This window comes from Anopheles ziemanni, chromosome 2 (genome assembly GCF_943734765.1).
Source record: "Anopheles ziemanni chromosome 2, idAnoZiCoDA_A2_x.2, whole genome shotgun sequence".
Lineage (NCBI taxonomy): Eukaryota > Metazoa > Arthropoda > Insecta > Diptera > Culicidae > Anopheles > Anopheles ziemanni.
In genome coordinates this window covers 90,040,191-90,063,812 of record NC_080705.1, presented here as the reverse complement: position 1 = coordinate 90,063,812, position 23,622 = coordinate 90,040,191, and the positions used below count along the sequence as shown (strand labels likewise).

The following is a 23,622-nucleotide window of genomic DNA, read 5'->3' as shown; positions in this document are numbered from 1 at the left end:
AATGTTTGATAATATCCTCAATACTATATGGAAGAACACTACACGCATATTTATATATTTACCAGCGAACTAGGGTGTGGTGAACGGGACACGTGGCGGCTTACAACAAGTGCAACATCAGGAAATGATTCTCTGGATTCAAGAAGGCCGTGAAGCACAGTCTACTGTTGAACGTAGCAGGAAGCAGTAGTGCTGTAGGGCAATTTATTGTTTCATGCACACGTTCACACAAATGCACGATGCATAATGCACAGAGCCGATCAGTCGGCAGAATGTTTTGTGCATGCGAATTTCTGAGAATGGGTTCCGACGTATTTGCTTTGGTTTGGGAAGGTTGTGGGAAGATTCGGACCTAGAGGAAAAAAGGAGAGTTCAGGCAAAACGTAGAACGAGTACTCGAAACGAGTAGACGAGCAACGTCGGCGGAGGGCATTATTTAAGCTGAATGTGATTTGTGCGCATAATAATCGACCATCATCCACGGAAATGTAGCGATGACGGACCTCTATAATGTACGATGGCTGAAGAATCAATAAAACGAAGGAACTGTATGTTGTGAAGCTTTTTATTCTTTGAGAATGTTATCAATTTACAAGGAACATTCAGTCTCTTTTATCAAGCACTAATTTTTCACCGAGTTTTTCTAAATTCCTTCAACACGTTCTACTTCGCAATCCGATGTATCGATTTAGCTTGCATGTCTTTTTTCTTCGAAATCTACGCAGATGGATTATGTGCTTTTATGGAGTTCGAACCGTCGATTATTCGGAATCCGATGTGGATTGGTCGCTTGTCACCGGAGATGAAATTGATTTCGTTTTCTTCGATTTTCCGTTTGGAAATAGTAATTCTCTGGCAGTATTCGGTAATTCGGTCCCCTCTGGAGCGGCCCGGCGAAGGATTACCAATAGCATATCTAAAGCCTTTGGAGCCATCTTGGATTTAGTAGCTAAATTACGAAGGCATTCGTTAAGGTCATCTCCTTCGGGAACATATCTTTCATCCTCCAAGTCACTGCTGGAATCGTCGGCAGACCATTCGTCACTTGGTGTCTCTTCTCTGTAGCGTTGTTCATTATTTTTACTTCCCGATCCTGACGCCTTCGATGCCATTTTATAAGCTTTGCTAACAGTAGTTAGTCCTCAACGAAATACAATGATACAAGCACGTTCTGAAACGAAACACTGCATAAAATTCGGAATGGCCGTTTCGAAGAAATAGTGCGCGTTTTATTCGCTCTCCGAATGGTTATACCACTTCGTTCGCCGCTTCAATCTGGGTTGAATACTATGTGAGAACATGAGAAAGTTGAATGGAATTAATGCCCACCCAATCCAGTTTGAATTCTTGCAAGTGCAGTTGTATACAAGTTGCAAATCAAGGTTGTTTTACTTTTTCGCCCAAAGGGCGAACTCGTTCCCACCTGGTTTTTTTTATCAAAAACAAGAAACGATGGTGAAATTTACGTTCAACAAAGTTGCATGTCTTGAAAAGACCTTTCATTTAAGGGGTCAATTGCGAAAATCGGTTGAAATGATCATTCGTTGTTAATAAATTGGCAAATTTTTGCCTTTTAGTAATCGAGGTTTATCTACCTTGTTCCTTTTCTGTTCTGTTGCTTCAACACAATTAATTTCGATAAAAACTAGAAAAGACGGAAAGATCGTTTGTTACACAAAGTTGTGTTTATTGAAAAGACTTTTCATTTGACGGGTCACATGCTCAAATCGGTTCAGCGATCATAAAGTTATTACAAAATTTGTTATTTCTGCAGGAATACCAACCAAGGTTTCTGTACCAACGTCCCATTCAAATATTTATTTCAAAAGCTATGAATTGAGGAAGGATCTTTGTTGTGTAGAATTGTTTGCCTTCAAAAGACCTTTAATTTAAGGGGTCTATTGATAAAATTGTCCAAGGCAAAATAAAGTTATTAACAAATTAGCTATTTCAGCTAGTATTTCATGTGCGGTACACACACACCATCGCTCGCGGAGGTTAAACAGAAAACTGTCGAAAACTTCAAAACAGTTCATCACGAGCATTCGGCGTGGTCGGTAGTAGGTTGCTGTTTTGTGAACGCGGTGCTTGCAAGGCAAGTTTGTGCTCCATCCCTCGCAGCATAGTTTATTCTTTTCCTCCAACAAACCGGTGCCCAGTTTCAGTTCTTTGCAATATTGTAGAAAAGTTCATTCTACTTTAGTTTGGTGTGTGACTCTTCGAGAGGTGGAATGCAAAGTCTCGTGAGATTGTCCCACGTCTTGCAGACGGTGTTCTGTGTGTTTATAATTGTTCTCACCCATGGGCCAGCGGGTCAATGAGCCCCCCTCCGCTTAGGAAAATCAGGTGTACAGAGTTGTGATGTTGAATGAACCTGTTCTACTATTGCTTAACAACATACGATAGACAAAAACGTTGTTGCAAGGTTCGGAGGTAGCACGGCAGCGTGCTCAGAAAGGGAGTCTAATGCCGCGCCGTACATAGTGTTTCGCGAAGTTCGTGTTTTTTCTCTGCCCGCAGGCCTGGTTGGCAATGCTGTAATGTTGTTACCGTTCAGTTGATTATGCTTGGTCGACCTCATTACTCATACGTTTCGATAACTGTGCTAACGCAACAATGTTGCAAAGAATATGCACCCGAAAATCAAATGGTAACATTTTGGATGATTGGCGGACGATACCAAGGAAAAAAAACAGCCCCTTACACTAAGGGTAATTGAATAATTGGCTCAAGGAGGGATGGCCTTACCTCTCCACCGACCGGGAAGTTCACTGTTCATCACCGCCGGAATATGCACAGTTACGCAGAGGAATTCCGCAATGAAAAGTTGACCTAAAAGCTGTTTACAGTTGCCTACCTTCGACTGCTTTTCTGAAAAATCGATGAAGAATGCTGCAAGCAACCATATTTTCCTAGGGAAATGCAGTACGCAACGGCAGATGCAGCGCTGTGGTGCTCGGAAATGGGACCAAGACCAATGGAACCATCATCGCTCTAGAAGGATTAAGCAGCTGCTGGCAGGAAGTTTGTTTTGTTTTTGTTGACATGTGGACTTCTGACAGATGCCCCTAGAAAGGACCTGCTGCTTGAGCATGCAAAACGCAGGATGCTTAAGAATATCTCAATAGGAACAGTTGATAACGGAAAAACTTGGCCTGACAAAGAAATTTAGTCGCTTTGAACAACTTTAACAGTTTATGAATTCAACAAGGTCGTTTTTTACACGGCGGAACCAATTCCCTGTGTATCACGAACCGAAGAATAGCTTAAATTGGACACGATTATGAATGTTATCAATATCTGAATCTAAGGAAAAATTCTACTATTACCATTAAAATGAAACTGATCGTCCGTTATCAACGGTTTCACGGCACGTATGTCCTGTTTGCCACCTGTCGCACACTATCGTGCCGGACCGGCTGTTCCGTGCGATAATCCCATTTCCAAACTCGCGTCGTAACGCTATTTTTATCTAGACGACCACCGATTTCCGAACCCGCCGTGTTTATACGAAGACAATGTGGAGCCAAGAAGAATTCTTGTTTTCCCTTTATTCGTAACCGCCTTGACGGACGAACGGAAAGCGCCGAATTGATTGATTGGATTTGCTTACACTTGGTTGGCAGGGGATAAATTTCGCAAACATATCCTGGTGGCAACATTTTAGTCCGATTTGTGAAGCAACAAACATGCCTAACCCTTCATTATCGTCGCCCCCGCGCTAGTCCGGCCACGTGTGAAGGAGGTAAAGGTATTTTTAAATGAGTCAACCTTCCGTTGTTCGTTGTCGGCACCATCATGGGTAACTAGACCATGTGTTTAAGCTGGTGAGAAGGCCTACTTATGCTTTGCTGCTCCGGTGCTAAAGAATCTTTTTCGCACCATCTGTTGGAGATGTTTTTACTTTTTTTTGCTCACAATCACGTGCGAGAGAAAAAGCTGGTAGTTGGGAAAGATTGCTTTATCGGAAACGTTGGCCTAAAAATAAACACCGCACGAAGATGTGCGTTGGGTACATTTAAACCGGTTGGATCACTTCTAGCTAGCAGAAAAAGGATAAAATATTGCAGGGGCGCAAATAACGGCAGCAGTTAAAGGTTTTGAAACATCTCTAGAAGGTTTGGTTTTATCGTTTTTTTGTTGTGTCACCAACGGAAGATATGCGAAAATGCCTCAAAGTACAAGACGGCCGGTAATTGGCCTAATTAGATTTGAATGTCAACTCAGCGAAATGTGTTGCAACGAGGCTAGAAATAAGTTGACCTTTAATTTTGGCTTCAGTCAAATGTACGAAAAAACACTGCACAGGACACATTAGAAAAAAGAAACAATAATTCCTTTTAAAATGGCTCCCTATTTTAAATAAGTTTTTATTCATAACTTCCCTTACATTCGGAGCCGGTTTTGTGAACATCTAATATGCGTAGGTTTTTGTTAGCTTAGAGGTGTTTTTTTTGTCTCGCAATGTACGTTAATGAGTTTGTAATTACATTAAGGATGCCCTGAAGCCGGATTCTGTGCGTCATCTGCTGTTAATCAGTACGCGAAGTGACGCGGTTCGAGTGTTGAGCATCGTTACGGGTCACTTGAAGTTCATAAATTTTTGCGTGTCCGCACCACCCGGCCACGCTTTCCACTGCCAAGGAAGGTAGATCCGGCTCAAGCTAAATTTTTGTGTGCTTGTGTAACGCCTGGCTCGGGACGGAAGGATGCCAGATAACATATCAGCTTCGCTGTACAAATGCCGCTAAAGCAGAGATTTATTTGAGATCGAACCAACGAACTCACAGTTAATCTCAAAAGCATTTGTACGTGCGTGCAGAGTTTGGGTCTAATGTACAAAGTAGGCTAGCACGAACACTTTGTGGAGGAACTGTAGCATCGCCTATCATCAGGCGGAACACGCTCGCCGTATCGGGCATTTTATTTTTTGTTTGTAAACAAACGCGAGTTGTTTATCACGCTTTGTGGGAACGGCGCGGAAATCGAAGAGCGTCTCGTGCACGCCATGTGTTTAAAGCGAGTTCCACCATGCGATCGAGACTTGCTTATCTTGACCTTTGCCTTTCGCGTCATAACACTACACACAGAAACCTCTCCTATCTTCCCGAGAGAACGGAAATCGCTTTTCGACTCGCTGTTTAGTTCTTTTTCGCACCGTTCCTATGCCGATGTCTGTTGGCTAATTTAGGTTCGCATCACCAAGCGGCTTGCTTAGAAGCTTTGCTAAATTCAGCCGCACACTACGATGTTACTATTTCTGAATCAACACAAGCCCCCACCCCCCCCCCCCCCCCCCCCCCCCCCCCAGCGTTTACAAACATTTTAAACGGTTGTTGAACTGACTCTTACTTTTTTGTTGTTGTTTAAATTTTATTCACGTGGCAGCAATGAGGCGTACGATGCGTTATAAAACCTCAGCGTGAATGTATTTCATTATTCAAATATCTTGTTTTAGATCGTGCACCGACAAGCGGAACAGAAACGGGCACGACAAAATGCAAGATGGACTCATATCCCGCGCGGGGGCCTCGATCTGCAACGATCCGTTCGCCGACAAAGGTACGGCAAAGTACAGCACCATGAATGGAACGGGGACGTCGACGACGACCATGGCAACACCATCGGCCAAGCAATACTCACCGACCAAATCCTGCCAGCACCATCAACCCCGACAACCGCCCTCACCCACACATCATACCGCGGGCGCCGAATTTAAACTTTGCGGTTATGATTGTGGCCCAATGATGGCGGGCCAAACGACCGACGATGGTAGCCCGCATTCCCCTGGCGGTCCGAAGGCGGACATGTTCGGTGTGCTGGAGTTTTGGATCAAGCTGAGGCACGATCTAAGGACGCTACCGTGGGAACAGTTGAAGTCGGTTAAGCTGAAGAACCCTCGTGCCGCACCCGGCTGTGCCTACATTCCGACCCAGGTAATTTACTCTTTATCACCGCGGAGCGTAAACAAATGTTGATAAGTAGAGAAAATCGGACCCATGATAGGAGATCCTTCGTGAAGCTATTTTAGGACAGACGGAAATCTAAAAAAACAGAAATAAAATATTGTGTTTTCCAGGTGGAACATATCGCCAACGTATTAACGCACGGGTTTTGGATACTACCGGCGATATACGGTGGGTCCAATCTCTACTGGCGCAGCTACACACCGGCCCAAACCCTCGCCGCCATCATCTACGGAGTCGCCCTGACGATGCTGTTCTTCGTTTCGACGTGCTTCCACTGCGTTTGCTACTGCAGTCGCAATCGACCACTGAAGGATGCCCTGCACCGGTGCGACCGTGCCATGATCTACATATTTATCGCCGGTTCGTACTATCCGTGGCTCAGTCTCGGCCACACGACCCACCCGCAGATTGTGTCCGTCGTCAAGTGGTGCGTTTGGGTGATGGCTGTGCTCGGTATAATCTATCAGCAGGTAAGCGATTTCAAAGAAAGTCTGTCCAAAAGAACCAATACCAATGCGACCTCCGTTACTCTTCATTTGCAGATGTACCACGAACGGTACAAGTGCCTGGAGACGTTCTTCTACGTTGTGATCGGTCTCGGGCCGTCGGTTGTGATCGTTCTCTGGGGCCACGAGTTCACCGGCATGTCAGAGCTCAAGTTCGGTGGCCTCCTTTACATCGTCGGTATAGTGTTCTTCAAGGCGGACGGACTCTTTCCGTTTGCGCACGCTATTTGGCATCTTTTTGTTGTGTTTGCCGCGTGCGTACACTACTTCGCCATCCTGACACACTTGTTCCCTGTGCCGACGTCTGCTGGCGTCGCCGGGGCTTCAATTTAAGGCCCTGGTGAAATCCGACACTGCTAGCTAGAATTCGCTCTTTCATTCGATGAATGGCGTAGCGCGTGTATATTTCCGTTGTTGCTGGTCAAAAACGAAGGGAAGCTATAAGAATTCATATTGTCCGATAATGGTACTAGAGCGAAGATTTAGCGAAGAGTTGATTCCTATCCGTTTTGTAAATCCTTGTGTTCATCCGTGTTTAGATTACGTTTTGTTGGACTTTTTTTACGACATTATCTGTTTATGTAAGTGATAAAGTAAAGCAACACGAAGGGATGGATCCAGTGAAAGGAAACATTTAGTTAAAGCTAGTTGGAAACATCCAACATCCATCCATACTACTATACATACTTTATTACTATTTACTTTGCTTTGCTTTACTACATATACTTTATACTATTATGTTCAAAGCTTTGCTCAACTTCTATACTCAGTTTGTGTGGTTGTCCATATGTAATCGCATATGTGATACACCTAAAGGTACAACGTTCTTATCATTAGCCCTGCAATATACTCTTATCCATCCCTCGTATACTTGGACGGTTGTGTTCAGTTTCGGTTCCTCTTTGTGGAATTCACACTCGCATTGATATCAAAATATCCCTGACTTTTACTCCAGGCCTTTTTTCTAAATGCTTTTTCTAAACAATATAATCTCAATGAAAGGGTAACCGTGGACGAACGCAAATTTATTTACTGCTCTTCTTGTGATACGTTAAACGTTTAAGAAATATAAAAATATTAGTATTGTTTCATTATCATTAGTGACAGGTTAGTTCAACGGGATACAACACATTTCATTGGTTTTTAGTTCGTTTTCCCTGCACTTCCCATAATGATTCAGTAATGGACTTAGGTAAGAAAGCAACAATATATCGAAGATGGAATTTACTCCTGTTTGAACTCCTGTTTCTATACCTTAGGGCTCATTGCCGTTCGAGGTGACAGGGTTACTTTGTCGAATGCGTTACACATGTTAACAAGCTATATGGAATAACGAAAAACGGTTATATTGTAACGGAAACCACCTTAGAGTTGTAAGACAATGCGAGGCCCCAACGGTCTGGCGGTTGGAGTTATTCATCGTAACAAAGTGAATGTCAAAACGAAGTTAGAGAAATATTTAACAAAATCGAATCGATTCGAGTTGTTTGATTCCTGTGTACACTATTTGAGGCTATTTTAACTAAATGGACTGCAGCGAAGATGTCGGCAAGATTGATCTTTGATTCAGCAGGGGACATTATTGTGTCTGTTAAAGGGCGGTTGTAAACCGGTTGGGTTCACATCCAGTGAAGAAAGTGACAAGTCTGAGTACCGATAATTGTATGCATATAACATTGAATTTCATATGCTCGAATGCTGTGTAAAGGAACAGGGAAGAAGATATATGCAAAAACAATTGAGCCAAAACATAAGTAGCGGTAGTGTACCGAATTACATAAAAAAAATGATAAAATATCAACTTTGAAATGACAAAGTAAAAAAAAAGTCCCAAAGTTATAAACCCACCTAGTAAACCAAAACTATTTGCTCAGTTCTTTTTCTGGAATTAAAAAAAAACTACAATACTCTATCTTCCATACTCAACACCGAAATGAAAAGATGTTGCACCTCATGAATAGTAAGGCTTGTAACCAAAGTATTTCACAAAATTGTGAGTAATCATTACGGAACGAGGGTAAACAATTGCCCATAACAACAATTAGTCCCATCGATTCTGAAAACCTGTAATACATTTTAAAACTAAAAACAATTGAAATTCCCAAACAACCGCCAAATGCCACAAAAAGCAATTACATATTGTAGACAGACTAGCAAAACATGACACACGTATTTACTGGCACTCCAAATAAATGGTACGAAAAAAAAATACAATTATGCTACATATTATAATGCAATAGAAATTTAGTGACAACAAATTGCAACCAGTTTAATCTTCAACCACATTTGACAGGAATCCTAAAAATAAAAATATACCGTAATAAAGAAACTCACCACCCAAACCTTGGTTTCGAGTATAAATTAAAACACAAAGCATAGCTAGAGGAAATAGTATTTAATTCTTTTTACTGTATTTTTTAGTCATCCGTTAAGGCGCCTTTACGCTTGCTACTGTTGTTGTCGTTAATTTAAGATGAACTACAACTTTTTTAACCAACTGCTTTCAGTGAACAGGAGCCTTCATAATTTCATGCAAACGGCGCGTTTGACGTTCCGGATGTCGAAAAAAAGTATCCAGCACCCATTCTATCTCTTTGCGCGTATGCAATGGTGGCCAGAGTGTCGTTATGGCGAAATGTCTGCAAAGCAGGGAAGGTACACATTATTGGGCACGATAAAGGAGATTTTTTATTTACACAAACCTGTGAAAACGCATCGAATCGTATGCTGAGTTTTGCATCAGCTCGAGCATCTTTAGCTCATGGTTGAACTGCTTTTCGTACATGCACTTGTTTGCGTGGTACCGCTGGCGACACACGGTCGAACTGTAAGGGCAAATGTTTTCCGCAAGATGGTATGAAATTATCGCGACTTGAGAATGGTTTAGATAGAATGCTTACTACGGTGGTTGCAAATTCGTGTAGCTCGGGTGCAAGCTTTCGTCCGATCTGTTCGATTTGGGTGGCTTCTTCCTTTCGGAGTTTCGTTTCGCTTCACCACGTCGTTTGCGCTGCTGCGGCATGCTCCAGTCCGTATTGGGTGTCGGATTTAGGATAAGGTTAGAACAGGCACAAAGAATACCACAATTTACTCACATCGACTGATTATTTGAACAGCCAAGAAAGCTACTATTTTTCCGAAAATGGTTGACCAACTAGTGATTTCAATTGCAGCTCTTCAACTTCACCATGCTCCGTGGGACGATCAAATAACAGCTAAGCTTTTCAACCAGCTTGCTCCCATGGTAACGATGACGAAATACCGTCGGAGTCGATAGAGTTTGTTTGGTTAATGTAGGTCAGCGAGGGAAATCCGCGCTTGCAGGAGTGAAACTTGTGCCAAAAACATGCATGATTGACGTGTGGCTGCTACTGAAAACGTGGGGAACCGCTCGGTTCCTTTCATTTTCGTGCCATCGTTTTCGTTGGTTTTATGGCGAAGGTCTTTTGGGCTTAGGCCGATTATCGATTACATGGGTTAGCACTAAAAGTGTCAGCCTACTAGCGATGCATTGGTTTGGGAAAATTGCATTTCAGTTTCTGCATCATTTTTGGTATTTAAAATCATCAAATACGTTTTTTTAAAGCTCCAGCATTATCCAACAATATGCTCTAGGTAAGTAAGTGTTAAGGATTTATAGATTATACAGAAGTTTTTGAATATCCAATTCCATGAATTACAATTGCAGCATTTTTTTTTACCATTCAATTCGCATACAACATTGTTCAACTGTTTCATCCTAGTTGCCTTGATATTAAATCTAGGTTTAGCCGTCAATTTTAATTTGTTTCAGTTCGCGTCGTAGGAATGTTTCGAAACTCCTTCCAGCATGGGTTTGTTAGCGTGTTCACCAGTGGTGGCAGCAAACCGCTCGCCATTTGGGATGTACACACGAAAAACGGACACTGCCGTCGGTTAACGGACGAAGATCTTCGCTCACTTACCTTCGAGTTGGTTGGCGTGAATGTAGCCACGACGTACATGGTGGCCCCGTGTAACCCGTGCCCTTCGCTCGCCATCAAGCTACCCTTCCTGGTGATGCACGTGAAAAATCTGAGGAAATTTTTTTCCTTCGAAGTGCAGGTGAGTTGACCAGCGGAGAGCTCCATTCATCCGGCTAACGCATCTCTCTTTCTTTATAGGTTCTGGACGACCGACAATCACTCCGGCGGTTTCGATTCTCAAACTTCCAGAGTGGAACCCGGGTGGACATCTTTAGTTCCTCGATACCGCTGTCACTAAGCCCCAACTGGAATGAAATCCAGCTCAATCTGGTCGATTTCACGCGTCGTGCGTACGGCACAAACTACGTGGAAACAGTGCGCATCCAGGTTCACGCAAATGTCCGAATCAAGCGCATCTACTTCTGCGATCGGCTTTATAAGATCGAGGAGCAACCCAGCGAGTTTCGGCTGTTTCCACCGGTTCGTCCGTGCCGGATCGCAGAAATGCGGGCAGCAGCTAAGCACCACAAACATCCCGATGAACCGATCGAAATGGTACGTCCACCAACTCCCGTACAAGAAGTGATCGATTCGAACCAGGAGGAAGCCCCGGCTGAGACGATTTGTGCATCAACGAATGTTGAAAATCCGGCGGCTACGGTTCCAACGGAAACAGTTAATGAAGTGGTTCAATCGGTGGTGCACTTTGAAGAAACGGAAGATGAGAAGATGGAACAAACAGCAGATGAGCCATTGGAGCAGCCAGGGCAGCAGGACTCGGAAAGGTCACAAAATTTAAATGACAATTAATACCTGAAGTTTGAACTAAATATTTAATGTTTGAGGTTTTTTGAGTACATATTAAACTGAGGTGGATATATTTTGGCATTGTAAGAATTGTTTTTTTTTATTTAAAAAAACTGTTCAACATATCCTCCATAACATAAATATGCTAGAGGATTACAATAAGTACGGCAACAAGCATAACATTATAAAATAAACTCTGCTTGAGTAGTCGAGTAACCGTAATTTTTTCTGGTCATAAATCCTAGACAGATAATCCGACCAAATTGGGTCCATCGGAAAAATTATAGTTAGCTTTTCAACGCATCGGTAATCCGGGTAAAACGTCAACTTTCTTATAACTCGTTAATTTTCGATACAAAGGACACTGGACATATGAAATAAAAATAGTCTTTGGCTAAATTTATGCGACGGGGATTTGCAATATCGTGAAAATGATGTTTTACTCATTTGAGCAAGATAAATTATCCGTTTAAAAAGTAACTGAAGTATTTGTTGTGAGTACCTAGTTAGTTTTTAGGTTTCGTGTACCTAGCAACAGTAACTAGGTTCACAGTGGCAGCTCCCAGCTCTCCTAAATCAACTCTAGTATATGTTGGACCGTCGAATCGGAAGGTTGTGGAGGTTCGCGTTATTTAGTGTAGAATGTGCTCGGATGTGTAAGTTCAAATCATTCTTCCAGGACCAAATCATACACGCAGGACCAAAGTTGTGTGCGTGTGGAAAACCCACCGGGTTGCTATGGTTTGAAGAAGCAGAGAAAAAGGCAAACGATGCATCGAAGAAGAATGTCATCGCGGAAGAAGCTAACTTTTTAGTCCCTGCTAGTCCTGCATCCGTAGACCACGCAAAATCGAATCAGGACTGTGAAGGCACAGAGATCTTTTCGTTTGTTTTCGCAGTGTTTCTTTTTTTTTTTGGTGTAAATGCTACCTTAAACGAACTTCAAAATTGTAAAACAATGTTTTGGAACGATTAAATGAAGTGTTTACACGGATGCTTACGTGTGAGTGTATTTGTGTGGGGTGGAAAATTCGCTCGACTATTTGTGGCCGATATGGAAAATTAATTTTCCTCTACGGCAGCTCGAAAAAGTGAGGAAATGTTGAGGTGACCTTTAAGTGCAAAAATCCCGAAGAAAACGCAGAGAGAATTTCTCTGCTAGACCCCGGTGGCCATTGGAGTGAAATCAGAATGGAAAATTGTGCCAAAGATCAAACCTAGGACTTGGCTTCGGCGAGCGTTGGATGCTTCCAACAAACCCACAAGGACCAACTGTCTGAATTGCCGGAAGTATATGCGAAGGAGCACAATTTGCCAATGACAGATTATACTGGAAAATTGTTTCCGGAGCGTTTTTGACAAGGACAGCTTGATTGTCGGGCAAAGAAGTCCTTACAAGAAACAAGGCGAAGCTAAAATTAAGTAAAAATTGCATTTATGTGACATTTGTTTCAACATGCTGAGCGTGTGTAGCTGTTGTTTGTGGAAAACTCAGCTTATCTCAACTGTACCTTCCGTCCTCCCATTGGGAGGATGATGCTCATCAGGCTGGAAGTAATTCAAGCCACCCACTCTCACCATCCTTTCATTGATGTTTCTTCTTTGTTGGTGAAATCCTTGCTGCTTGCAATCGAAGAAACTAGCAAAAGCAAAGATGTTGACACAGTCATCCCGGCCGGGATTGGTTGGTAAGCGGCGCAGAATAAATGAAGGCCATGACAAAGATAAAAGCGAGTGAGCAGGGAAAAGTTATCGTTTGCTAAGAGAGCGGATGGACGTTCCTAGTTGAAAAGGAAAAAGAGAAAAGGATAAGCTTCTTCCTATGTACAAAAAAAATGCTACCGATGGAAGATACTGCAAGGAAAGGTTACACGTTATTAGTTTTTTAAGCCCTTGAAGGTATCTTCGGTTTAAGAAATGGGAAAGACGGAAATCTTGAAACATCTATCGATAAGAAAAATTGTAGAAAATCATATGCATTTCACACTGATTTGAGAATGATTTGCTCTTAATCGTTCATTTTATCCCAATAGCTGTTGGAAAGCTTTTTTTTACCAACGATTGATACATTTTAACTATAAAGTCCATCACGTTCACTAGCTATCAACATAGTAGCTTGCTTTATTTACCGTATTCCAGTCGGCTCTCCGAAGGTCTTGATCAGGGGTCGGCCCACCAACTGATTATATTCGGTCGTAAAGAAAATACAGATACCTGACAACACAACATAAAAGGTCAGCTGTGTTTGATGTACAAAAATCCAACTTTGTACTAGCATTGGCCAATTTTTCGAAACCTAAATAGCATCTATCTTTTCGACAAAAGTTTGCCGACTCCTGGACTCGGAGAACGAACACTCCACACCAGCATGGCGGTTTATGTTTTTTCCTGCTTTTGTTTAAATCGCTGTACAAACAATCTCAAACGCATCGCTATCGGGATGATCACGTCATTGCGACGGAAAGTTAAAAGCCATCCAAGCGGGTACAATGATTTGTTTTGTCCGCGAGACAGTTTGCCGAGGGACTGTCGTCCGCGGTCTGTCGGCGACCCCGGGGGAAGAATGATTGATTACGGAATGGCGACAGAACACAAGCGTGTCCCGTGAGGTCTGTGTAAGCATAACACATGGAACAGATTAGCCGGGCCTGGCGGAGACTGGTGGAGATCTTCGTAGATCAGCAAGTTTTTTCACCAAGACGAACTTTAAAACACGCTTGCGAAGAAAAAATCTATTTAAAAATTAGTATCATTATCAAAGAATGATTTTAACGATCACAAACCCGTTTTATGTCGAATGTAAGATTGACCAAACCAACTTACACATCATCTACAATGTTGGTCATCACTTCCGTTGTTGATATTAATTACTGTAGATTGTTCCTGTTTTTTATTCTCAACTACCCTACCGCTTTTGCCAACTGGAAATTGTCAATCAGAATTGAGCTCCTATCAAAGTATGCCATGGTTTATTTGTAAGGTTCAGTCTCAGCAGAGCAAACGGGATGTAATCTGCTACAATCGGGCGGGGTAAAAAGTTGCCGCTTAATCTTATCGTAACACCGAAACCGTTTCAGTAAGTCGTGTTTCGGGTCTCGATTCAGGGCGAAAGGTCACGATGATGCTGGCGAGTGTAGGAATTCAATGATTTGATTAGAACGGTAGCAGCTGGGATGTAGAAAACACCGGTTGTATACATGGGGACGTTGGTAAATTGTTCTGCATCAGTTAATAAGACCGGTGGTGGGCATTAAATCTTAATTGAAGCCAGCCGCACGTACAGCGTTGCGACGAGATGGCGCACGATTGCCCTGAACCCTTCCCGCTTTAACTTCATTTCCTCGTTTGGCGTTCCGGTTTGCTCTTTGCAGGCTCAAAAAATACATCATTTGATTAAGCACATCCGGCTGCAGTAGGTCGGTACTGTCAAACGCAACGGTGGAGTCTGAAACGGGCACGGGGTGAAGCTTGGAGGTATCTCGAGCCTCCATGAGCCTGAGCACCGAGGGAGCGACGATGGTAACGATGAGCACGGAGGCGACTGATAAGGCAGTAACAGTGATCACCGGTACACCGAAGAAGCTGATGATGAACACCAACGGGAAATGCGACGGCAGCGAAAACGACAAAGAGAAGGATAGTGAGCGGGAGAAGGATAAAGGCGGTGAAATGACTTCCGGAAGTTCTAGTGCTCCCAAGACGGCCGAGGGTGGCGGTGTAGAGAGTGTAAGTTCTAGTGCGACAGTGTCTGCACCGGTGGAGGAAGGATCCATTCGGGTTGGCACTAGTATGGCACCGGCCACAAGCAGCAGTAAAGATGGTAAGCCATCGACCACGGCCGGCTCGACAGCCGGTAGCAGCGGACCGGCGGGAAAGAGTGCTGGTCAACCTTCCCATTCTCACTTAACCCAGACGGCATTGAGCCAAGATGCACCAAACATTTTAGTTTATAAAAAGGTACTTGGGAAAAGACAGCGAAGGTGGTAGTGTACGATGAAGTTTGTCATCATTGGGCTTTATGTTTTTTTTTCTCCAGATGGAAGCGATCGTCGAGCGGATGCAGGGCGAGGAAGGGGGCGTATCGGTACGCACCATCAAAGCTTTCATGAGCAAAGTACCGTCCGTATTCACTGGTGCCGATCTGATAGCGTGGATCATGAAGAACCTCAGCATAGAAGACGTGAACGAGGCGCTCCATTTGGCGCATTTACTCGCATCACACGGATACCTGTTCCCGATCGACGACCACCAGCTGACGGTGAAAAACGACGGCACGTTCTATCGCTTCCAGACGCCGTACTTCTGGCCCTCGAACTGCTGGGAACCGGAAAATACCGACTACGCCGTGTACCTTTGCAAGCGTACGATGCAGAACAAGACGCGCCTAGAGCTGGCCGACTACGAGGCGGAGAATCTGGCCAAGCTGCAGAAGATGTTCTCGCGCAAGTGGGAGTTTATCTTCATGCAGGCCGAGGCGCAGAGCAAGGTGGATAAGAAGCGCGACAAGCTCGAACGGAAGGTGCTCGATTCGCAGGAGCGCGCGTTCTGGGACGTACATCGTCCGATGCCGGGGTGTGTCAACACGACCGAGGTCGATATTAAGAAGGCGTACCGACGTGGAGCGTCCACGCTCGGGTCAGGTTCGTGCGGAACCGCCGGTAACAGCAATCCGATCGAGCAGCTAAGCCGCCAGATCAAGCTGCTCAAATTGAAGCTGGAACGGCGCACGATAAAAATCTCCAAAGTGGCCGAATCGTTAGTATTTCAGGAATAGTATGAAATAGTACACAGAATACATGCTTCCGTTTTGTGTTTGCAGATATATTTCCTACTTTGAACAGTACAATGAGTACGATAGCTTTCTGACACCGCCCGATCAACCAAATCCCTGGATCACGGATAACACCGAGATATGGGACGCCGATCGTACTGCGTGAGTTCTGTCTATCCGGATATTATTGTCGAACAGTTCATATGACGACATTTTTTACGCTTTCCTTCTTTTACAGCAAAGACGTGTCGTTGAAGCGTGTGAAGCGGTGGGGCTTCAGCTTGCGGGAACTTCTACACGATCCCGTTGGTCGCGAGCAATTCTCCAAGTTCTTGGATAAAGAATTTAGCGGTGAAAACTTAAAGTAAGTTAGATCGACTCCATTGCGAACCAAAAATTCGGGAAATGGGTATCAGATTCTCACACACTATTTCTTGCTTCCTTTCGGACAGATTCTGGGAATCGGTGCAAAGCATGAAAGCTCAACCACAATCGAAAGTAAAGGAAGCCGCCCATGCCATATATCTTGAATTTCTGGCCCCGGATGCACCATGTCCGGTGAACGTCGACTCGAAGTCGATGGAGCTGGCGCGGGAAGCGGTGAGCAGTACGGCGCCACCAAACCGCTGGTGCTTCGATGTGGCAGCCGCCCACGTGTACCATCTGATGAAGAGTGACTCTTACTCACGCTACCTGCGGTCGGACATGTACAAGGAGTATTTGAACGGGTCGAAGAAAAAGATCAAATCCATTCCGAACCTGTTCGGTGTGAAGCGTTAAGAACAAGTTTGAATGTTAACTAAAATTTCTCGAACGTGGAATAACGTCCCAAAGTTTCTCCTGTGGAGTAATGCTGTGTGTTTCTGTGTGTTGAAGGAAAGCGCACTCGTGTGTTGACGTTTTAACTTCTCCCGTGCTTTTCTTAAGTGAAAAGAAAACTGGATGTGAGACGGATCGGTGTGCCATGTTCCCAGTTGCGATGGAAAATTGTTCATAGAACAATTTCTTTTAAGCCATAGCTAACGTAGGGGTCAGTAGAGAGGAAGGAATACAAGCTACGTGTTAAAAAGGATGCCATTTGTCGAATGTAGTTGCCATGCCGGATGGAGGGAAACGAACCCCAAAATCAACCAAATACAACCAAAACTAAGGAATTGTTGATGAATTTCATCGAAGATAGCTTTTATTTGCATGCATGCAGATAAGTTTGACTAGACATTAAAGATGTATTTCTTTTAGAATACAGCAATAGGAAACAATAGGAAATATCGATAGAAAGGATCGAGAGCGAAGGTAATGTGGCTGGACGCAAAGAGAGAGAGAGAAAGAAGGAAAGAGAGTGCAGCAAGAAGTTCACAAAATAGACGGGTAGAAAGGCCATTAGCATTATACAAAGGATTAGGTAATTAAAATTAAATTTAAAAATACAACAACAAGACAAAAGCAAATGTTAAACTATATTATAATACATCATATATATATATACACTCATACACATACAGACTCAGAAAACACGAAGAAAACGAAGGCACAAAGTCACATAAGCATTATTGGAAGTTGTAAAACATTCCTTGGACAAGTCACTAAAAGCGTCGAAAACAGAATAAGAAGAAAGACGACTCAGACTCAAAAATACCTATAGGTTCAACGCCGATAATGTTTACAGTGAGGAACCATAAGTGAGAAGAACTAATAATAGGAATAGCAGTAGTATTGATAAATATTATTAACTGAAACGGAATAGAAAATATAACAATACTACCGAACACGTTAGCAAAAGAATGCAATGGTTCGTTGTTGTAATGGAATAAACGATTGCGTGAACTGATTTGTATCATTCTTATTATACTCGAAAGATAATGCCGCAAGGTTGTTCTTGTAAACTACAAAAGATTTTTCGTACAAGGTGGTGTTTTTTTTAAATTGGTCGAGGCACTAAAAAGTTATTAACAAATTAGCTATTTCAGCAATTTTTTCAAATAGGGACCAAGGTTGTTGAAGCATTTGATACCAAGCTGCATGCAGCAGATTCGTTCTAGTGGTGGGTAAATCGAATCCCTACTAGGCACTCGAATCCCAATCCATCAAACAGTCGAGAGACGATCGTGTGTAAATCGAGCTACATCAAATTCAAATAGATTCAGATCAAGTCTAAACCAAACCAAGTCAGAATCGAATAAAATCGAATCCCAAAAAAATCAAAGCTATTCAGATCCCAAACGAATTTAAGAATCCGCCTAGGGATCGAATCTTTGGGTCTTCCGAATCACTAAGGTGCGACCATCACTAAGGCGATCTGTCAAATAGATTTTTGCTTGTTCTGTCCGTCGAGAACTAATTTTTGTTGAAACCAAAACAGAATGTGGTTCGAAATCCTCCCATCGTTCGGTATTATTACCGCCGTCCTTTCTGTGCCAGGATTTGCCCTGTATGGTTTGCACAAACTATCGTTGGACAATGTAAGTAACCACCATCGTACGTGCGATTCTCCAGTCTGCTCAGTTCGGCGGTGTTTGTTGTTGGGTTTTACATAACAACTCCGTTCGTGCTTGGTGTTAGGATGGATCCCTTATTATCCTTTCGTTCGATTTTAGGCTTACCGGCGTAACACGGACGAAAGATGGGAACGTATGATGTACGTCCGGGACATGCGACTGACTGGCAATCCTTATCAGTGCAATGTAAGTTTTGAATGTTTATCAATCAGTACAGGGAGACTTGCTGGTGACTTACCCTTCTATTTTTCCTTCTACTGTAGGGGTTGGAAACAATTTCGGATAAATGAAACAGTTGCAAGCAGCAAGAAGATGTGCCGAGTGTTCTGTTATCGAGTGTAGAATAAATCGATTCTGAACTTCCCAGTTCAAACGATATAGTGCTGTGTGTGTGTGTCTTCATGGTTGAGTGTAGAAAATATTAAGAAATCAACTCAATTTGCTATTTGGCTGTAGCCGAATGCACTGCATTCAATTTCGGATACTGCGAAACACAATACTTGAACACGTTGACTGTTTTCTTACATAAAAAGCGTTCTACAATTTTATTTCCATTAGGTTGTTCAATTGTTTCTTGTCTATTGTCATTGCACAATTTATGTTTGTTTTAAGATGGCTTTTAACATTAAATACATCTTTTCACTTTGCTTAGTTATCTGTTGTTGTATGCCGGTTGTATACAATTACCATTCCTTTCTTGAGCCTACTAGGACTTCCTTTTTTCCACACTGGGAAAACAATATCGACACACTCAGTTATGCTCTATGCTTTGTATAAACGTCCTACTGTATCCATCCTATGTCTGCGAAAAATTAATTCTTACAGTCCCTATCCTAGCAATTGGATGCTTTTCTACCAATCTGTTGCATTCTAACCCAACTGGTACGGCTTTTTGTGTGCCGGAAATATGTTCCTACCCAACGAATGTATGTGTAAAATGTAGGATTAAATATGCATTCATTCTTTCTCTATTTGTTTACCTCTGCTGTCCATTAACTCATGATTGTAGCTACGTTGCATTTAATGCACCCCTGTACGGGTTTCCGGCATCTCTGGGTGTTCGTTTACGGCAACCTTTGGGTAATTGATTATTGTCATTTCACTCGTCTACGTTAAAGTTTGAAAACCTTTTTGGTTAAATACATAAGGATACAAGAAAAGCCATCCGGATGGTCTTACAGAATTGATGGTGTAAGTGGATTTCTCAAATAACGAGAAGCATAACTAGAACAGTCATGCATGGAAAGAATGTACTACGAATTTATGGAGCCAGTTCCCTTTTTTTACGCGCCCCAGGGCAGATCACTGGGGGTTGTTCTTAAGGAAAGCTTCATTCGACCTTGTTCCGGGCGTTACGGTGATTACTATTTTGTCCTAAAATTGACACAATACTTTCAACTAGCGGCTAAAGAGACCAGCGGCAACTCAGACGACTCACTACCGAAAAGGTGGGTTTTATATGGCTAAACACAACTCCCACGTGGCTACATAGGAAAAAAAAAACAACATGACACAACGGGGTCCTTATAAAGATACACATGTTTTCTAGATGGTTACACATTTTCCGCTAGTGGTTGGACAGAACTAGTTTTGAAACGTTTTTCTCTAGGACATATTGGTAAAATGAGCCGAACATTACATTCGTTGGTAATAAACTGCGCACCTTCTACTGGTTGCTCCATAAGGTAATAGTAGTTTATTTCTTCCTTCCTACGTGGTTTCTGCTGGCTCAGTTTCGTTTCTTCTATTGAACAATGTTGAACACTCAATTTAGATGTATGTTTGCAATCTGGTTTGGTGTCGTACACCGATACACACATATATGAGGACTACTTATTTTCAGCTCATAGTTGGGTTTTGTTTTCCCCTTTTAATCCAGTTTTCATATCATGAAGACCATTATCGTTAGTTTTGCATGCTTGATTGTTTTCAATAACAAAAATCGGTTGTGCACACATAATCGTGACCGCGACCGAATGTTCCATGGTTTTGCATTTAAACGAAACGGAAAGCTCACACAAAAGCAGGCCATGAGGGAAATGTAAACGTCGTACTTTGATCATACACACAATAGTTCAGCAGTCCGTTTGGATGCCCGATTTATTCATGTCCTACATAACTTTCCACTACAAGCGGGAGCCAGCAACATCCTGGCGGATGGTTTCCGGATATTGATTGAGTATGTAAATTGTCATATTGGTTGCCTATCAATTCGTTACGTGTGTGCGTATATGAGAGTGTTTTAATCGTGTACTTGTAGCTTAGTAGTCCTAAGTTACGGCAAAAGCACAATTATGTTTCATGTTACCGAGCACGCGTGTGTATGGTTCTCCACGGGAAACGGTTTAACTTTTGAACATTTGTTTTTTGTTTGCTGCGTTTGTTTTCCCTTCGACAACGACAATGCGTGTTTCACTAAGAATTTGCTGGCTTTGTGGTTATTAAACATACTTTGTATGAAGCATTCTAAAAAAGCTGCAGTTTTGTATGATGCGTTACTGTTTTCTTGTGGTTTGTGTATTTGTATTCGCTTTCAAACCAATATATTTAACTCTTGCCCTCATTAAGCACCTCTCCTCTATTGTTAAAGGTACGATAAGTGTGTGCAGTTTTGCGTTGGCGAACGGTAATGTTTATTTATCCAATGCTGCGTACGTTTCTGCGCGCCTGGAAGCTGGAACTAAGTGTCCGTTTTGTAAGCCTTCCTTTGAGAGGGGTCTAAAAATGAGGAAAAGCACATTATTCGTACTCACAAACCACCAAACATTGCCCTGCGCGACAGACTAAAGCTCTATATTTTGGTGGTGATTTACGGTTCTGTTCTGTCCCCCCGACCAAGCCGGCAAGTGACGCCCGTATTGCACGCTTAAGTTGCACGAGAATCTATACAAAAACCTCCCCATACTGATGTGTTATCGGTGTGCTTTTTTTTCCCCTCCACCTAAGGTCACACGCCATTTTTTCCCCACTTCCGGGATGGCTTTTCAAAAGATTTGCCTTTAAGTTTCCTGTATATGAAGAAATACATAAAATCTATCATTTTCTTTTCTCTCTATTTGATTTGCATGAACAATTAGTTTGTGTTTCCTTAGCTTACTGGTGATAGGTAGTAATATTTAGTCACTACTGGTTCCTATGACTACACATGTTTCATCCTTCCTTTCCCTTTTTTTTGCCAATTGTTTAATGTGGATGTAGGAGTCGGGTGCTTGGTGAGACGATTGCATGTGGGATTAAGCAAAGAGTAAAACACCATGCGTCTCCATGGAGACACGTGGCCATGTGTCGTAAAACAGTCGTCAGGGGATCAATGCAGATTTACAGGTGTAAAACAATTGGTAGAATTCTAAAACTTTCCAAACAATGTTTGTTTTTTAAATATTCATTTTAATTCAATACCGTAAGGAGGTTAAAAGAAATTGGCCATGTTATTGTTTTATAGTGTTGCAGGTGCATTAGAAATTTCGATTTTTCGCTCCCATATTATTTCTCCGATCCTCGTTCTGGTGCACTTGCAGCTGCTCTATGTTTTAGTTAAAGCTGAAACCCACGCATATGTTTATGTTGTGTCGTAGTATTTTTTTTTGCTTCATTTAATTGTTTTTGTTTTTCTTAAATGAACATCTATCTCCATTTCACATGCTTTACGCATGTCTTTTGTGCTTTTGTTCATGTTGGTTTATGCTGGTTTTTAATGTATTTGTAGAAATAAAACTGAAACTGCTTTGTAACAAGAATTTTATGTCTCTGTTCTCACTGTCCCATTGTGAATGGCTTATTCTTGTCCCGTACTATTGACATTTAGTAATCATAAATTGACATCCAAAGCTATTCTTCTAGCGCAATGGTCTACTCCTTCGATCTTGCCCACTCTCTCTATACTTCTCTCTCTCTCTCTCTCTCTCTCTCTCTCTTTCCTTCATTCTCTCTTCCTCAAAGGTGTACTTGTTCATATGTGTGTGGGTGCGAGTTTCACCGTTTCTCATCACTGGAAACACTGGAAGCCATAAAAGTGTCATTGCACAGTGCCGCACTATTGTTTTCCTGCTGATACTGTATGTTTTTCGTTAGAATATGTGTTAGCCTAGCATTATAAAGTGTAAGAGTTTCGTTCTACCCATGCATCCGCTGTTTTTTTTTCGTAAAAAATGCCTTCCATAATGTGTTAGTGTGCATGTATTCGGTGTGTATGTATTCAGATATGTGTGTACTAAGTTCGACTACTCCAGTAAACGGGTGAAGGGATAAATGGCATCTGTTGATATTATTTGCTTTCCCCTTCTCTGACATCACTTTCGTCCTTTTCTTACCGATCTTCTTTGCCGATTTGCTCATTTTGTTCTTCCTCAACGGCTCTGGCTGCTTACAGAGTATTTTATCCCAACTATTTTGCATAAGACAGGTTTCCTTCTTAACTGCTAAGGTATATAAGGATATTCAGTGTGTGTATATATATATATTTATATGTATATATGTATATTTATATAATATATGGCGAGAAGGATCGCTTGCCACGTCCATTCGTCCCGCGATAGAACCGTCCTCTATTGAGTATTATTGTTGTACGCAGGACAGTGTGGTGTGTATAAAAAACGAGGAAAATCTCTACTTTTAGCAGGGAAAGGGACTCATTAGCCAGTTTTGTTTTATCTTTCTTATCTTTATCATATGTTTTATCTAGAGTGTATGGGTCTTTTTTTTTATATGCTTAAATACTACTACTACAAAACTCGCCTCGTGATGCTGCTGTGTTCTCGTTTCATATTTCACTCTTTTTGTTTACTTATATTCCTCCCACTCTGGGGAGGAACTTGTGGTTTCGAACTGGATTATGCGTTTTTCCCATAGGTGTGTCTGGTTTTGTTTTTAATATAATTTGTCACCACCGGTCCGTCACCAGGATCATTATTTAGTGCAGGGACCTTCTAGGGGCTCTCTAATAGTAGTTACCATAAATATCTATCATTCGGTGTATGATAAAAGGTCTACAATGTGATACGTTTCTGAACTCCACCAAGCCAAGCGGTACCCAGTGTCCTAGTTCACATTTAAAAGATATGGTTATTCCCAATTTGTACAGGATTCTACATTCAGTACACACAAACACACATACTCACACGCGCGCTCGCA

The 23,622-nt window shown here is 42.3% G+C and overlaps 4 protein-coding genes across 4 annotated transcripts; all 4 read left to right on the top strand.

Annotated features, from left to right (window-relative positions):
• The first annotated feature begins 2,154 nt into the window (after positions 1-2,154).
• On the top strand, positions 2,155-7,176 carry LOC131284608 (monocyte to macrophage differentiation factor). The gene is made up of 4 exons (XM_058313474.1): positions 2,155-2,207; positions 5,459-5,936; positions 6,080-6,439; positions 6,512-7,176. Exons 2-4 carry the CDS (start codon positions 5,499-5,501, stop codon positions 6,806-6,808), a joined length of 1,095 nt encoding a protein of 364 aa, XP_058169457.1. The 5' UTR covers positions 2,155-2,207; positions 5,459-5,498; the 3' UTR covers positions 6,809-7,176.
• A 3,106-nt stretch (positions 7,177-10,282) lies between these two features.
• Positions 10,283-11,229, top strand: LOC131294703 (cilia- and flagella-associated protein 20-like). The gene is made up of 2 exons (XM_058322748.1): positions 10,283-10,558; positions 10,618-11,229. Exons 1-2 carry the CDS (start codon positions 10,283-10,285, stop codon positions 11,227-11,229), a joined length of 888 nt encoding a protein of 295 aa, XP_058178731.1.
• Positions 11,230-14,703: 3,474 nt separating this feature from the next.
• Positions 14,704-17,241, top strand: LOC131290440 (regulator of G-protein signaling 7-like). Its single transcript, XM_058319595.1, has 5 exons — positions 14,704-15,183; positions 15,263-15,981; positions 16,046-16,159; positions 16,236-16,361; positions 16,450-17,241. The coding sequence occupies exons 1-5, from the start codon at positions 14,716-14,718 to the stop codon at positions 16,775-16,777; spliced, it is 1,755 nt and encodes a 584-aa protein (XP_058175578.1). The 5' UTR covers positions 14,704-14,715; the 3' UTR covers positions 16,778-17,241.
• Positions 17,242-18,317: 1,076 nt separating this feature from the next.
• LOC131281392 (uncharacterized) lies at positions 18,318-18,969 on the top strand. The gene is made up of 3 exons (XM_058310720.1): positions 18,318-18,456; positions 18,592-18,678; positions 18,756-18,969. The coding sequence occupies exons 1-3, from the start codon at positions 18,358-18,360 to the stop codon at positions 18,780-18,782; spliced, it is 213 nt and encodes a 70-aa protein (XP_058166703.1). The 5' UTR covers positions 18,318-18,357; the 3' UTR covers positions 18,783-18,969.
• Positions 18,970-23,622: the final 4,653 nt, after the last annotated feature.